Genomic DNA, 16,433 nt, shown 5'->3' with positions numbered 1-16,433 from the left:
AAATCAGTGCAAGGTGTCTGTTACTCACCGGTCTGGGACACATGTCTGGAGAGGAAAGTTCTTCTCTGTCATCTTCCAAATCAGAACTTAGGAAGAAGTTATTCAGTCCATCTGGAATCTGCTTTTCAACCTGCTGGGATGGGCTACTGGATTCCTCCTTCACATCACAGAGCTCCTGGTTGCTGAGCTGGATTTTCTCATTCCTGACCTTCTTTATTTGCTGTAGCTGATTGACTGTGTCTTTCACAAAATCTCTAAGTAGACTGTCTGTCAGCAAACTGACCTTTTCCAGTTGGTCCTTTGACTTTTCTTCCTCTCTGAGTGGCAGTTTGAGCTGTGCTTCTAACTGGTTCTTTTCTTTTGTCAGCAAATCCAAAAGTGGAGTTGCAGACTTCTCCACGACACCAGGAGAGAGATCATCTAACTTTTCAGCACATTCTTCTCCCAGTGTCTTCTGCCTCTCCAGTTTTTCAGAAAGGAAATCTGAGATGTCATCCACCTGAACAGAGGAAATCTCATCCTCAAGACTAGAAACAAGAGGAGTGTGTGTGGCCTCCTCCTTAACAGCATCCTTCAGATAATCCACCACTGACTGTTCTTGGGCAAATGAACCAGTAGCTGCAGAAATCTCCTTTATGCTATTTGCTTTAGATGGCAACTGCTCATCAACCCTTTCCTCAGCTGAAGCTTCTGAGACAGCTCTGTCTGCAGGAGCTTTATCCTGGGAATAGTTCTCTGTTGCATTTCTGCTCTGGTTTTCATCCTCTTTGCCAGGTTTGGGAATTCCTCTGTCTTTCTGCTCAGCTTTGTGTTGCTTCTCCAGTCTGTCATCAAAGAATGAGTCTTCATCCTTACTTGTGTCTAACTGGCTATCGACACTTTCTGTAATGTGAGAGATTTTCTGAGGAGGAGCAAAGATACCATGTTTCTCTTTGCAATCAAAGTATTTAACACCATCGTAAGTGCCGTTATTGTTCCCTTCGGGTTTATCCAACTCCACGCCAGCCCAAAACCCTTTGGCAAATTTAGTCAGCCCTTTGAATCGCAGTGTTCCAGGCTGGACTTTACTCACGAGTACTCTGTCACCAATGTTGAAATTTGACAAACTATCTGTTTCTTCTGTGATTGCGACAGGGGCCCAGAGGGGTGACCCGGTCGGAGACTGTTCTGACTCCACATCTCTGCGCTCGGTGTTTTTCATGAGTTCCGTTGGGGACCTGAGTTCCAGCAGCCTCTCTGAGTGCATGCTGCCAGAGAGAGACCTGTCACTGAGGCACTCGCTGATCTCACCATCGCTGCCCAGGCTGGTGGATCTGCTCCTGCTGGCCTGTGTGTGCTGAGACCGCTCCCTCAGCGACTCCGCGTTCGCGGAGAGAATGGATCCCTGAAAGTCGTCTTGGTAACGCTCCCCAGGAGGTGTTTCTTCAGCTGATGCTTGTTTTCTGGAGGAGGATCCTTCAAAGTCATCAAGGTACAATGGCTCTTTTTGACTAAAAAGCTGCTCTGAAGGCAGATCACCTTTTTCCTCTGCAGATTTGCTGAGCTTGTTAGAACTTGGGCCACTTACAGCCTCTTTATCCGCCGGTCTCTGTTCTAGGATTTCTTCTGTAGCGTGAAGACTTTCCACCCCCAAATCAAACAGTTCCTTCTGAGAGTGTTTGTTTTCAGAGCAGAGGTTCAGTGAGCTCTCCTGTTCTTTATCTAACATCAACAAGACATCAGAACTCTCCAGAGGCTTATTATGAGAACCTTCACTCTCATGTTCCTCTGACTTTATGGACTCCACATCTTCTGTAATCTCAGATTTGTGACTAACAACAGCATCAACATTGGATCTGTTTACCACCTTGTTCACTGACTCAGAGGATACCCTGCTACTGCTTTTTACGTCTTTCAGAAGAGCTGATGAGGGGACACTGTGCAAGGAATCCCCAGACCCTGCTCTGGAACTCCTTGGTATCATTACAACTGAGGAAGCTGTTCCAGAAGGTTCTCCGGCATGAACATCTGTCACAGCCACCTCCTTGGTGTGCACAGACACAGGTCTGTCAGACCTCGATGACACAGCATCTTGAAGGAAAATAAAAAGTGAATTTCAGCAGATCGTATAACCCACAGTTTTACTGAAAACTGCCATCATAGGTAACTCAATTAACATCAAGGTTTCTGTGCTAAAAGATACAAATGTATTTCTGGCTGCCCTATGAACATGAGGAACTTTCATTCAGTTCCAGGTTCTAATGTTCTCCTTCTGATTCTGTTCCTTGTACCAGTATCCCAAGGTAAGGGCTCAGTTATTTGTTTGCAAGCCAGAAATACAACCAGGATTAGAATGGGAGATAATGAACTGGTAATGATAAACAGCAAAACATTCAAAAGTATCATAAGAAAACCCTGTTCATGAGTTCTTCATTATTTTTCGTTTCCTTACTTTCCTCAAGTGATAAAGGAACAGGAAATGAAAGAAAGGAAAAAGGCTGTCACTTAATTATGGTTTCATACAAACCTCAGCAGGAGCAAGCTAAAGACTGAATATTCAGGAAACAGCAAAAATAAAATCCTGCTAAATAAAAACTGTGAAAAACCCAGCTTGATCCTTATGGTTTTATAAAGACTGTATCCTCTCTTAAAACCTCTTCTTGAGACAAGAAAGAAAAGCTTAAAGAATTTTAAAACAGTCAGTCCTCAAGTTCTTCATCTGTAGTTTGGATTCTTCCAGTCACATACCTGTGTGTTCTGAAATGGATTCCAAAGATGCTCTGGATCTCTCTGATTCAGTCAGTGATTTCCAGTTTTTAGCTGTCTCAGGCCTGAATTTGAAAAAAATCAAATTGCATGAATTACAGTTACACCAGAGTGTGTTGGTTTTTTTCTTAATTAAATAAAAATGGAAATATGAGCATCTGTAATTATAATACCACACCAATGATAACAGAGGCAGTTTGCTTTGTCAACATACTATGACCTTAAAAAGTAGAAATGGGGGCAGAGAGCAGAGTCTGGCAAGTCCTGGAAAGCATTTTTTTTTTGAAAGACTAATCAAACCTTAGTCTTTTTCCCCAGACAAAAAAAAAATTAAAAAAAAAAAAAAGAGAGAAAAAGAAAATAAATTGGGTTGTTTCTTTCTTTTTTTTTTTTAACTTGAATGCACTAAAATTGCACCATCTGCTGGAGAAAACAAAACATTTAAAATACAATAGGGAGTGCAGAATTCAGGTGAATTCTCTGCCTTTTAAAACCTAGATTTAAGTTGCAAAGATGACTGGTTGCCTCACACGGTGCAACGGGCATAACGAGCGACCAAAACGGTGAAAAAATTCCTTCAGGTCTCTAATCCATACAAACCATCTGGCACAATTCTTGCACAACCAGAAACTATTGTTCAGAAAAAAAACTTGCAAGTAAGATCTGAAAGGCTGGGCAGGACAAAAGTGAGATGCATATGATTACAGGGACAGTAGACCTTATCTGTTTTGGGTCTGGTGAGAGCAGCAAATAGGTCAACAGAATACTGCCAATATCTGGTGCTTTAAGGAAGAGCAGTTACCAGCTTTCCTTGCACTAAAGCAGCAATCATCACCACTCCAGAATAATCTCAAAAAGAAGGAGAAATCCCAGTTACCTGTGGAGTGGTGGTGCCTTGATCTTAGGTTTTTCAGCAGCAGTTGAGGACAGAGTTTTAATCTGAGGTTTGGCTGTCGGTGATGCCTCCAGATCCTGGCTCAGCTCTGCTTCAGTCTTCTTGATAAACTCATCATACGACTGCACATGGACAACAATCACAGCTGTTAATCTGCTACACCCTAACTACAATTCAACAATCCAAACCTATTAAATTAATGAAGAATGCACTTGGTTTCTCTGTAAAACAATTCATTTAACTTTCTAAAGCTCAACAGTTACAAATCCTAGAAGTTTCAATACTTGCAAAAACAAGGTACAAGAGTATCAGCCACTCTTTAATCCAAGCTAGGATACTATTGTGTAATAAACATACTTAAGCCCTCTGAACACTGCCAGTAACCCATTAAAGACATTTTAAAAGGGAAGAGCATTTTTGCCTCAAGGCTCTGGTTCATTATTGAAAACAGTTAAATAGCCACAAGGCCAGGATGGATGGGGCTTTAAGCAACCTGGTCTAGTTGAAGGTGGCAGGGCTGTTGGAAGGAGATGATCTTTAAGGTTCCTTCCAACCCAAATTATTCTGTTTCTATATAACAGTCACATTTCAATCACAACAATGTGTCTTTTGACAGCTGTTGATATTTATCCAAGGCTAACAATCAATCCTTTACTTCACTGTTTCTAACCTCCAGTTGTTTGATCAAACTGGCTTCCTGGGCCTTCAATCTCTCCTTTTGTCTCTTTTTCTGCTCCTTTTTCAGCTGGTAAACCACAGACTTCCTTTTCCGTAGCTCATCCTTCAGGGCCCTGATGCGTCCTTCGATGTCACTTTGATCAGAGGTGGTTTCTGAAAAAGTTCAGTTTCAGTCTTTATAAACTCGCACCTCAAAAAACAGTTCCACGCAAAGCAACAAACACACATTTAGTAATATGCTTTAGTAATTTCTTAATAAATTACAATTTAGTAATTTAGTAATAAATACAAAATATGCTCAAAAATCCGAATTACTTTACTGAGTATTCTGGAAAGTAAATCACCGGTGTGTTTTGGTCAGTTAGCAGGAACAGCTGGACATTTTGCTAATCCACTTCATTTCTGAATATAACAAACCCCCATAATGAAGGATTCCATCATCAACAGCGAGCAAATGCAGTCAAACTACTGTACTCTTTTTCCATTAACAACTGTTGTTAACCATTTAAAGAATTAAAAAAAAAAACAAAAAACCAAAAAGAATGGAATCTCACTTGCTAATCAGGAGCACTTTGTGATGCCACTGTAATTAACAGCTCCTCCCAAACAGTAAGTGACCACTGTGTAATTATAGCATTTCTTGATCAACTCGTAAGGGAAAGATCTGCACATGCTTTCATCTGTGACGACCTTGTCTACGCGTGCATCTGACTGACAGGGCAGTGACCTCATTACTACTCAGCTCAGAACATTTGTCTCTTTACAATGGAATGATTTATTGTGAAACCAGCACCAGCCTGATTGCCTTCCCGCCTCTTACACCTTTCTTCAGTGCTTGAAACCAAAGACTGCAGAGACTTCACTTTACAGAAGTTTATTTTCACGATCACTGTTGCTCGCTCTACATTTCGTAATGGCTTCCTTGAATGGCTTCTGAGTCAGAGCTTGAAAATAACTTTATCAAGGTGCTGAAAAGCTTCACTGTGCTGCAAATTCTCTCCAGGCAGACTCCCAACACAAGTTATTTAGTGTCAATACCTAGGTGTTACACACTCAGTTCCCACAGTAAGTTAACCAGCTGTCACAAACAACAGTCACTACACACAACAGACCCTCCTAATTCTTTCTCCACCAAAGACTTACCGATTCAAATAAGCAAAAAAAAGCAAAAATAAGCCAACTCGCTAATAAGTATTTTGTGATGCTGTATCAAATGCACTGTGGAAAACAAGATGTTTTAGAGACTAAAAGCATGGAAAGGGTCAGAACAGACTTCAGAGCTGAACAGGGTGCATGATGGTGGCTCAGGAAGTTCTGTCACCCACATGACTCACAGACTGGAAGCACACCAGGGAAAGGGCTGCTCTGTACCACTTCACTTCCAGTATTCTCTCCCTCAGATTTACCAGCAGCCAGCTGGGATACTGGGTAAAAGAGCACAAGGAGTCTGTATGGTAGGTCTTTCTAGCTCAAAATGCAATCTTGGATCCTATTTTACTGCACACAGATCAAACCCTCCTCCAAAAATAAAAAGATAGGTCCTGAACCATTCACTGATTGCGCCCAAGGCAGTGCAGGTCCAAGGGGCTCACCCATAGGGGCACGGGACAGAGCTGTACTGCTCCTGGAGCCAGGCTGTGCTCAGGAGGAGGAGGTGGTTTTAAATTCTAGGACCACCTTAACTGTTAACTCTTGCCTTCTTCATACCTGTTTGCAGGAACCTGCACTGCCTTCTAGAAGAAGAGATGATGTATAGAACTTCTTACGTTAGGATCTTCTTAAGCTGTAGCTACGAAAATTGTAATGGGAAAATATTCCCACAAACCCCAAACCCTGGCACCTTCTAGGAACGTCTGCCTGCTTCTCTACATCTACATCTGCATTTCAAGTTTACCTGTTAAAAGCAAAAGCTCTGAAACAGCAACTAAAACCCAAGTGGACATCACACTTACCTGACTGTGTCATAGATAAGGATTCATCAGACCAGTTGTGAGATGTCTGGTGAGACCTCACGGGGGAACGTGGCTGTCCTCCAGTTCTGTGGCTGCCTTTGCTGGAGTCTTGCTTGGACACAGGTGCACTGCTTCTGGGAGGAGACTGGGAGAGAAGAAAAGGATAAATAAGTAATTGCAGTTTGAAAAGAGAGGATCGCTGTCATCAGGAGCCACTTGCAAGGAAAGAACAGCATGACAAGAGAAAAATCTCATAAACAGTGGGACTTACACAACAATCTTAGGAAGAATTTAATCTTTGCTAGACAATAAAACAAAAATACCAAGAGCAGCAGTAGCTGACTGCTTACTCTGAGTTTAGGTTATTCCATTACCACCTAAGTGAACTGACAAGGCTCTGACTCACAGGTGTTCAATACATTGGTGTCATCTTATTTGGTAACAACCAGGGCAATAAGAACTCCTAGGAAATATATTAATTAAATCAAAAGGACCATTTCATGTAAGGGGTGCAAAATGTCATTTTAAAATCAGTGAAACAACATTTCTCTGAGGCCAGGCAAAAAAAAATACAAAGAGCAAATACTCTTCCAAAATGCTGCTTTAATGGTTCAATTATCCCACAAATCTCTCACACACCCTGAACATAACCTTCTGGCACGTATCAGACATTTGACCTCCCTATCTCCTCATCAAATTTCCCAAGAAAGTATTTAGAATAAGTCTAGATGAGAGGGTTTTTTTACCCCACAGACACTGCATTTTCTGTCTTGTTGAGCACTGAGCAAAGTTATCGGGAGGAAATTCATCAAAATTATCATCCAAGTATAAGTAACATTTGGAATGGAACAACGAAGGCAGAATTCAGCAGCAAGCAGACATAGAATGAAACCCAAACGAGGTTACAGCACAGTTCTTCGTCCTGTAGCTATACTTTGGGATACAAATAAGCAAATAAGGCAAAGCAGAAATACAGAGCACGGTTTCCATGGCCTCAAAGAATTTATACAATGGCAATAAGCTCCCCTAAGCTAATTCACACTGGCAAACTGGGTCAGTGTTCCACCACTCAACACTGCATACCGACGGGACGTACGCAAAACGTTTTGCAAGAGCTCCCACAAGTTAAAAAAATACCTAAAGTGTGCGGAAGCAATTTTTCCTCAAGACTTCAAAGGATGTGTCTGATCGCAATGATTCCTCACAGGAATGCGAAATGGTATCACAAACCCAGAGAACAGATTTAGTTGGTAATCTCTGCTTTGCAGCTGGGATGGCTGTACTGACTACTCCTCTGACATCCCTTACCCGGTGCAGGAGTACACACAGCAGAAAAGCTCACTCACAAGTTTGCCAGGAGAGGTAGAGGACTTGAACTCCTCAGAATAAACCATTTCTTCATTAACTGTACTCTGATCTGGGCTTTCCAGCTGCCCATGGCCCATGGGCTCTGATGGGACAGACTCAGCAGGCAGACTGCCAAGATCTTCTGGGATAGAGCTTTCACTGTTCCGATGAGAGCAAGAAGGCACTGGAGACTCTTCTTCACTAGCAGTTTCTGAGGGTTAACGAGAAAAAACAAAGCACGTAAGAACTTGCACCATTTTGTAGGCAGAGGCTGAAGGCATAAGACTGAAGGCATACTTTATATGCTGCCTGCATATAAAGTATTAACTGCTAGCAATCCATGTCAAATAAGCATTATTTCACTCACCTAGACACCGATATTGGAATATTTAGAAAGAATAAGCATGTTTAACAGCAAGTTAAAACTATGATTTGTGTTGGAGAAACGACTGGACGGGGCACTTAGTGCCATGCTGGAGTTGACAGGGTGGTGATCAGAGGCTGGACTCGAACTCAAAATTCTTTTCCGACCCAAATGATTCTGGGATAACTGCCTCACATTCTCAGTGATTGCTGAATATCCAGAATGTGGAGGTTTTCAGGATATTCTACCATTTTCCAGACAACATACTCCAAAAAGATTATTAGGGAAACCAGTCCTTCCAGTTGCCCATACACCAGCAAGAGCCACTATTAGTCTGAAGAAGTCATGGAGGAGCATATAATCTGCAAGCCAGATCTTGAATTTAGAATTGATTGCTTCCTTTACAGTAGCTGCAGAAAACATTTTAATGTTATGATTTCATCATGAGTCTCTCAAATGGCAACAAGCAAAATAATAAGTTGGGGTTTCAATATTCCTGTTTACGAAATTCCTCAGGAGTCACAGCATTACTGAGGCAGCCGTGGAGAACTATTCAATGTTTGGGCAAAGGCTGGGAAAAAGGAACAACTTCTGAAGCAGGTCTGGGCTTCAATGCTTACCAGTAGATACAATTAATAGAAAGTGGGTGTATTTTCTCAAATATTGATGAGAATGCAGCATTCATGCTGAATTTTTGTTCACTGGAACTTACTGACTCATACATAAATCATCATTTAAAATGCCTTACAATGCCTGAAATCCACATGACTCTTTTCAGTGACAAGTGTAATAGGGCATAATTCTGAATCCTCTTTGCACATCCAAAGGATGTGCTGCCTGCTTTCAGCAAAGGAGGGGGAAAAAGGGAAAATCGATTGTTTTGAGGAGAATCCCTGAAGTTTGATTATTTTCTCTCACTGCAATCCAGTTCCCTGGGGTTCATGCTGAAAGTATGGTCCACTTAACACAGAACAGTAAAGCTGTATCTCCCAACACCTGGGAATTGCATAATTCATAGTAATTACATCCCAGCACACTTTAGCACAGCCGCACATTTCACACAGTTATGTTGCATTAACGACAGAGGGAAGAAAAATATGCTTTCAATTTTTTGCAAACAAAAGACAAGGGCAAAGCAGCCCCTGACAGGAGCCATCCTCACCAACAGTACTAAGGTTGACAAGGAGAGACACTGCTCATCATTGGGGAAAATGGTTTTAATATAAGTTCAGAAGACTATCAGGAAAAAAAGTCATGCCATGTTGCAATATTTCTGCTTTAACGACATAAATATAGTTTAAATTACATGTAGAAATGACCGGTGGGCTAATGCTGTGCTGTTCACTTGAGAAGATACACAGCAAAGGAGGAATACACCTTTCACTATGGTGTAAAATAGGGCTAAAAGAACAAGGCAACAGAAGGCAGTAAAGAGTGCAGAAACTGAGATTCTAAGAGTGTCCAGAGAACCACCACCACTAAAACATCAGGGGAGGAAGAAAGAGCAAACACTGTGTCAAATTACGCTTCACTCTTGGTCCTTTGCATCACTTCCCCCTGCTTCCCATTACCTTTGGGCTCAGTTCTCTGATCCCCCAACTCTTTCTTGGCTATTTTGGTTTTGAGCAGCTCTTTGTCCCAGGCAGCCAGAGCCTGCTTTTCTATCCGCCGTATTTCTGCTTCCTCTGCGTCCAGGCGGCGCTTCCACTCCAGCAACTCTTCCGCGTGTTGGCGACGCTGCATCAGCTTCTGTTCCCGCTTCGTCAGGAACCTGGCAGGCAGAGGGAAGACAATGGGCAAAGAGCCAGCCCCACGCTCAAAGATCCCAACACCCAGATGCTCTGTGGCCACCATGCCCAGAATTGTCATTGTTCAGTTTGTTTTCTAGGATAATATCCACACTATCTCCCAGACTTTTGACGTGCTGCTGAACGAACCCCAGGAGTAGACAAGAGATTTTTTTCCTCTGCAGTAAGCAAAGTCTGCATCATACTGCAAACACACTGTTTACGCTTTAAAAATCTTCAAAATCATTAAAAGTGCTACAAACTATTCACTAAAATGAACAGAGGAAGCTCCCAATTTCAGGACATGAAAAGTACCGGTGGTATTAAACTGGAACCCTCTAGAAAGCACTGACTGTTGGAAAAATGAACCTTTTTACTGACCCCAATGACAGACAAATTGTAACCTCATTTGCCCCACAGTTCTTTCCAAATAGGTTAATTATAAGAGAAGGTGATTCTGTATTAATAGTTCCCCTGAATTACTGGAGCTTTAATACTTCTTCCTTTCAACATCATCTCTGTGGATTGCCACACTTGGAATGTTAATTGTGAGCTGACAGCATCAAGAGAATAAGAATGCAGGACTGTTTCTTACCAGCTACTAACATCCCTGGCTGCTAGTTTAAGAACAGATAAAAAGTAAAGCTCTTGCTGAAAGTTAGCAGATATTTTCTTTCTGACAAGTTCTTAGGTGATCCATGAAACCTTAGAAATTAGGGAAGTCTCACGGAACTTTGTAGCTATGAACAGGTTTGTGCGCACACACCAGTTGTCTTTGCTAGCTCCTGTCTTATTTCTGAACATGGAAGTAACCAAAGACCACAGCATTTGAACGGAAGCAAGTTCAACATAACCTGCACACACTTCCTCTGACATGCTAAGAATGTGAGAAGTGTGTCTATCAATCCATTCATCTCCTATAACTGACAGTTTTAAGATGTCATAGAATCACTCTGTAGAAAATACATGTTTTGCCAGCCAGAGAGAGTTTGTCACTAGTACAGAAGGTGTGGTGCCATAAAAGGCAATCTTCAAAGACCTGGGATACTTTGATTTGTAAATGCCTTTGTAATTTGTAGTTTTCAAGCCATCCCACACATTTAGCATCAAAGTTTTTAAGTTGCAAAGCAGATCCTCTCATTTGTGCTTTTTAATCCCTCATGTTTCAAAAAACCCTTTTATTTACAGAGACTGGAATGGTCGACTGGCTAATCTACAGGTCTCATCTCCTCAGGGATATTTCTTGTTTGCTCTGTTCTGTTCCCTGGAAAAGTGAGCTGGCAGTTGATCAGACAGGTTAAGATTCAGAGGCATCTTTCTCTAAAACAGATTCAGACAAAGAGAACAAGAGATGATGTGAAGATAAAAGTTGCAGAAGCCAGTAAGACTTGCTCACAATCTTCTTTCTGATGGTCAAAACAAGAGCAGGTGAAAAACAGAAGCAACCTCAGAGTGTCTGGAACATCTGCCACCTTCAAGCTGGCAGATTCCATGAGTTTGTGCATTATTTCATCACTTCCTATAGACAAACAACAAACATAGTTCACTCTTAGGCAAAACTGACAGGTTGGTATCATTAAGAATGCAGACTACCAACAGTAATTGCATTACAAACATGACAGGGACAGTCATGATTATCTTGTGACTTTCAGCAGCTCTATCAGATTTATCCACTCTTACTCTCAGACACACATCAGTTCCAGTTAGCCCAGCAGATCATGTATTTGGAACTCCTTATGGAGGTCATTATCACAATGATCTCAGTGCAAAAGGCAACTTTGTCTTCTTCCTTCACCCACTGTTTGATTTCATCAGAAAGTTTGGATCTTCACACTGGATCTTGAGGAAGGCAAATCCAGTTGAAATAAAATGCAAGAGAAAGGTTGAAATAAATGGATTCAAAGGAGCAGGACTCCTTAAAAGCAGATGTCAAATGAATTAACCTAGACCATCACAAACAGGAGAATAATTAATGAAATTACCATGAAAAGAATTACCACACAAGGACTACTGAATAAGAAAGATGAATCAACAGAAGTGATGGGAGAGAAAGATTCCAACAAAAAAACCTACAAGAAGAGGAGGATCAAAGCAGCTTGGCCAAAGATGCAGACCCTTTTATAACCCTGGGGTTTAAAAGGACAGACCCATAAGGTGGCACATACACTGCTTTAATATTTACTACAGTCTAGGGGGTTCCAGTTCCAACACCAAGGGTACACACTCATCCTCAAAAGCAGAAAAAAAAAAAATGCAAAAGCACATGTGGCATCTATGCAGCTGGAAATGTGGGGGAGCAAAGAAGCAGCAGCAGAAATCAGATTACAGCAGCATGATTTCAAAGTCTCACTGTTTCTCTGTGCTAACATCACACATTTTATCCATGCATTTCAAATATTAACCTGGAAACATAACCCTGCTGCTCTAACCCGTACTTGTATATTTTCATCTAAGCTTTAAAGCTCAAACTGTTTGGTTTCAGCAGCTGTTCTGAAGTGGCAACCAGACAGTGGGAGCAAAGTGAATTGTCTGTGTGCCACTCAGAACACAGTGGGAGTAAGAGATTAGAATCCTAGAGTGGCTTGGGTTAAAAGGGACCTTAAAGATCACCTTGTTCTACCCCTCTACCATGGGACTCCTTTACTATCCCAGGTTGCTCAGAGCCCCATCCAACCTGGCCTTGAACAATTCCAGGGATGGGGCAGCCACAGCTTCTCTGGGCAACCTGTGCCAGGGCCTCACCACCCTTACAGGGAAGAATTTCTTCCTTCTGTTTAATCTAGATCTACCCCCTCACTCTAAAGCTGTTACCCCTTGCCCTGTCACTACAGGCCTTGGTAAAAAGTTTCTCTCAATTTTTCTTATAGCCCCATTTTATATCTTGAACAGGCTCCAGGCACTCCCTGGTGCTTCTCTTCTCCAGACTGAACAACCTCCACTTTCTCAGCTTTTCCTCTCTTTGATTTTTTCTGTGGCCTCCTCCAGACCTGCTCCAACAGGTCCATGTCTTTACAGCCCTGGGGATCCCCGAGCTGGACACAGGACTCCAGGTGGGGTCCCACCAGGGCAGAGCAAGGGGGAGAATCACCTACTGCCCCGCCTTTCCATGCAGCCCAGAATACAGCTGGTTTTCCAGGCTGCAAGTGCACATTGCTGGGTCATATCCAAGTTTTTGGTCCACCAGCATCCCCAGGGTCCCTTCTCTGAAGAACTGCTCTCAATCCATTCATCCCCCAGCCTGGATTGATTGCCCTGACCTTGCACCTGGCCTTGCTGACCTTCAATGAAGGTCACACTGGCACATTCCTCAAGCCTGTCCAGGTCCCTCTGGATGGGATCCCTTCCCTGCAGTGAATCAAGGCACACTCAGCTTGGTGCAAAGCTGCTGAGGGTGGACTCATTGCCCTGCCCGTGTCTGATAAACTCTGGAAACAGTGAGGGGCCAGCGTCAAACACGTCCTCTGCTGAAGAACCTCTGGACTCTCCAGGATTGAACAGAGCATGCTCTATCAAAGAGTCTATCACTTGAGAAATATACAGTTACCTGACCAATTGGTTGTAGATATACAGCTGGAATTTGGGGTGGAGGTTGGGAAAACAGACACTGAGAGAGGCCCAGTGGTGAGACGTAAAGACAGAGAAGAAGTAGTGAACAGGAGAGCAGTGTCTACAAAATAAGGAGGAAGAGTTTAAAACTAAGATAGCAATAAAGCCAGAAAGAATGAGAAAAGGATAGCATCTAGCAAAGAACTTCAAAATTAATTGCATTTAACATTGTATAGTTAATACCCAACATCTGCAGTAGAAAAACTATACACTGTTATGCAGAAGGTTATAGAACATACATTTGTAACACTTTGTTTTCTGTTAATGAAAGGCAAGTTTTTCTCACACTGCTGTATTTTTCTTTAAATTTTGGAAGGAGTTTTATTACTTTGATGCAGAATTCCACATGCACCAGTTAACACATCTCAACCCAATCTTTCCTCCTACTATCCTGTTGATAGAGGGTATTAGTATTAAATAACATGCTGGTTTTGCAATATCAACAACTTTGCTGGTCTGAAACTTTAAACACGTTTTCATTCACCTGGCGAAACCTCAGTAAAATTATTTCTACAAAGGTAAGCACCAGTGAAAGAGCCAAAAAAAAAAAAAAAAAAAAAAAAAAAAAAAAAAAAGGAGATTAAATAATGCATTTCCAAACCATGAGCAGTTCCGGGAAAAGTCTGAGATGTAAGTGTAATTCACATTCTAGCTGCTAATTGGGGTATTTTGCAACAAAGTACAGAGTTGGTCTCAGGATACTCCTATATTTCATTTGAAGTACTAACTGCAGAAAGGTAAGGCCTACTGTTTGCAACAAAATCTACATAAACTTACGGCTGAGCTTAAAATGGTATTTCTTAAAAGTATTACCATTTTAAGCTAATTCCTAATGAATTATCAAATTTATAGAAAAATACCATGCTCCAGTTAGCTCTACCAACTACAACGCAAGCTAAGAGGCATACTAAGGAAAAGCAAAAGAAAATGAGCATTTAGTTAGTTATTGCACTGGTCATCACTGAAGTTGCATATGCAAGGAAAGCCAGGGGAAAGTGGTTAATTGTCTTTGACAGAGCATGCTCCTGTTCACATGCAGGCTACACAGACTCACGGGTTAAAAGTAAAACAGAACTATTCTTTCATTCCCCTTCTCGTAGAAGACAAATTATTAAAGCTGCCTCCTAAGTAAGGAAGCCAAAGGATTTCCACCTTGCTGTGGAGCACAGAAAATCCAGCATAGCAGGCTTTCCCAATTCCTTCCTCTGCTTCCTTTAGTATTCATCATTCAGCTTTTTCCTTTTGCCCTATTTCACAGCCTGGTGGGTTCCCCTCAAATGGCAGCTTCCTACCATTATGCCTCAAAGCAAGTGCCTCACTCTATTAATATTATGTGTTTTACAAATAAGGACACTGAAAAAGATGCAAAGCTGGCACCCTTTTTCAGTCAAAACACCTGCCAACGGGGTGCAAAAAGCCATACAATGAGGAAGATCAAGTTTCAGAGAGTCATTTATGCTTGCACAAAATAATTCCTCCTTTGAATGAATACAGCAACACAAGACAAACCCACAAAAACAAAAATACATGACTACATACATCACATCACACACAATTTCCACTCGTTCTGCCTCAAGCAATTGTTTCAGCTCAAATCCTGCTTATTCAGCTTTGAAAAGTATTCTCCAGGTGAGCAATTATTTTCAAACACAGAAGATAATAAACAACTGATGATTGAAATATCTTTAAGGGCAGATCATACTTTATGTCTATTACTGTCCCTTGTAAGAATAACAATTATCAATATGTGATTCCTTCTGCAATCATAAAGTGTTACTTAGAAATGAAGGTACCTGGGAAAAAAAGATTTCAAAAACAGCACTGACAACATCACTACCTGATAAAAAGTAGCAAAGGAAGTCTTGAATCTACAAGTGTATTTGTCATCTCTTTTGCTATTAATACTATATTTCAAAATTCATAAGCTGCAGCATGGCTTTTTGTTACCACTTGAAATTTATTGAATCTTGAGTGGAAAAAAATTAGGATAAAGACCCTCCCTTAACACAAAAATAGGATCAGAAGGTAAAACTTGCTTTCTTGAAACCCTAGAATTCAGCATGGCCTACAGCACACGTGCTTCTCAAGTCCCCACCTAAGCCATTTACCAGCCTCAAAAGATACTAATTGCTTCAAACTAATGAGCACAGGCCAATAAAGCATTTGTAAGGTTTAGTACAAAGTAATTCTTTGATGTAGAAACGATTTTTATCTAAAACAATTTAACAGGTGAAATCAAGAGATTCATTCTTGGTTTTCAGACCCAGGGAGTGTACATATACACTTCACTATTTCCTCTGACATCTAACAACCATTTTCAACATTTTTTCAATCTGTGAACCACATAGAAGGGAAAGAAAGCTCTTATTAACTGCCTGTCCTCTCAGTCACATACATACCACCTCCATTCATAAAGAAAAACCTAGAGAATTCATGCCTAGCTGATTTTAACGCAATCAAAATTAAAATTCAGCAGCTGGATAATAAGATGGAAATCTCATGTCTGGCAAGCTCAGTGTCTTTCAGTCAGATCTCAAACTCAAGTTACTGGTTTTTGCATAAGACTACTGCTATTGTAACATGGTTCAACCCAAAATAAAATTGATGCTCTAATTCCAGATTCTCACTCCATGGTCTTCCCCCTTAAAATAAAAGACAAGATATAAAACACAGGCACCATTTTGACCATTTGCCTTCAGGTTTCTTATTGCAAGAGAAATTCTGACAAGCTGTACCATGAAGTTGGAGCCCGTCCATGTTCCTTGTACCTACAAACATCAAAAGCTCTTAAACTGATGTGCTTTTACCAACTCTTATCGAGTCAAAGAATATTAAAACCAGTAATCTACAATAAAACCTTGACCACATGGTCTGCCAGCTAACAATGCATAAATGTCAGTGTTCATGCAAGAGCTGTAGCCTTTAAATTATTGTATTCAAAGATTAATACAGTTTTATTCATGCTTCTAATCAGCTATTTTGCAGGCAATTCAGATCGAAGCGTATGTGATAACAATGCCAGTAATTTCTCTAATCAATGGCCATTTTTAGTGCAGATG

The 16,433-nt window shown here is 41.2% G+C and overlaps 1 protein-coding gene across 14 annotated transcripts in view; it reads right to left on the bottom strand.

Annotated features, from left to right (window-relative positions):
- The window catches only part of CEP350 (centrosomal protein 350), a 73,107-nt gene that overhangs the window by 19,012 nt on the left and 37,662 nt on the right, over positions 1–16,433 (bottom strand). For 11 of the 14 annotated variants that reach the window (XR_003572416.1, XM_027894189.1, XM_027894194.1 and 8 more), the window contains 8 exons: positions 13,313–13,435; positions 9,553–9,752; positions 7,617–7,828; positions 6,271–6,415; positions 4,311–4,471; positions 3,623–3,762; positions 2,728–2,810; positions 29–2,070 (listed from right to left, as the gene is read on the bottom strand). Coding sequence is in view for 13 of the 14 variants with exons in the window: in XM_027894189.1 (XP_027749990.1) it covers positions 29–2,070; positions 2,728–2,810; positions 3,623–3,762; positions 4,311–4,471; positions 6,271–6,415; positions 7,617–7,828; positions 9,553–9,752; positions 13,313–13,435 (3,106 nt within the window). In the remaining variant the exon portion in view is untranslated. The remainder of the gene's footprint in view (positions 1–28; positions 2,071–2,727; positions 2,811–3,622; positions 3,763–4,310; positions 4,472–6,270; positions 6,416–7,616; positions 7,829–9,552; positions 9,753–13,312; positions 13,436–16,433) is intronic. The other 3 variants (XM_027894198.1, XM_027894201.1, XM_027894202.1) reach the window with 1 other exon arrangement.

Source organism: Empidonax traillii, unplaced genomic scaffold, assembly GCF_003031625.1.
Source record: "Empidonax traillii isolate 1590-97213 ecotype Southwest subspecies unplaced genomic scaffold, ASM303162v1 scaffold419:size1009643, whole genome shotgun sequence".
In the NCBI taxonomy this organism is placed as follows: domain Eukaryota; kingdom Metazoa; phylum Chordata; class Aves; order Passeriformes; family Tyrannidae; genus Empidonax; species Empidonax traillii.
The sequence above is the reverse complement of the archived record's forward strand: the minus strand, read 5'-3'. Positions and strand labels throughout refer to the sequence as shown.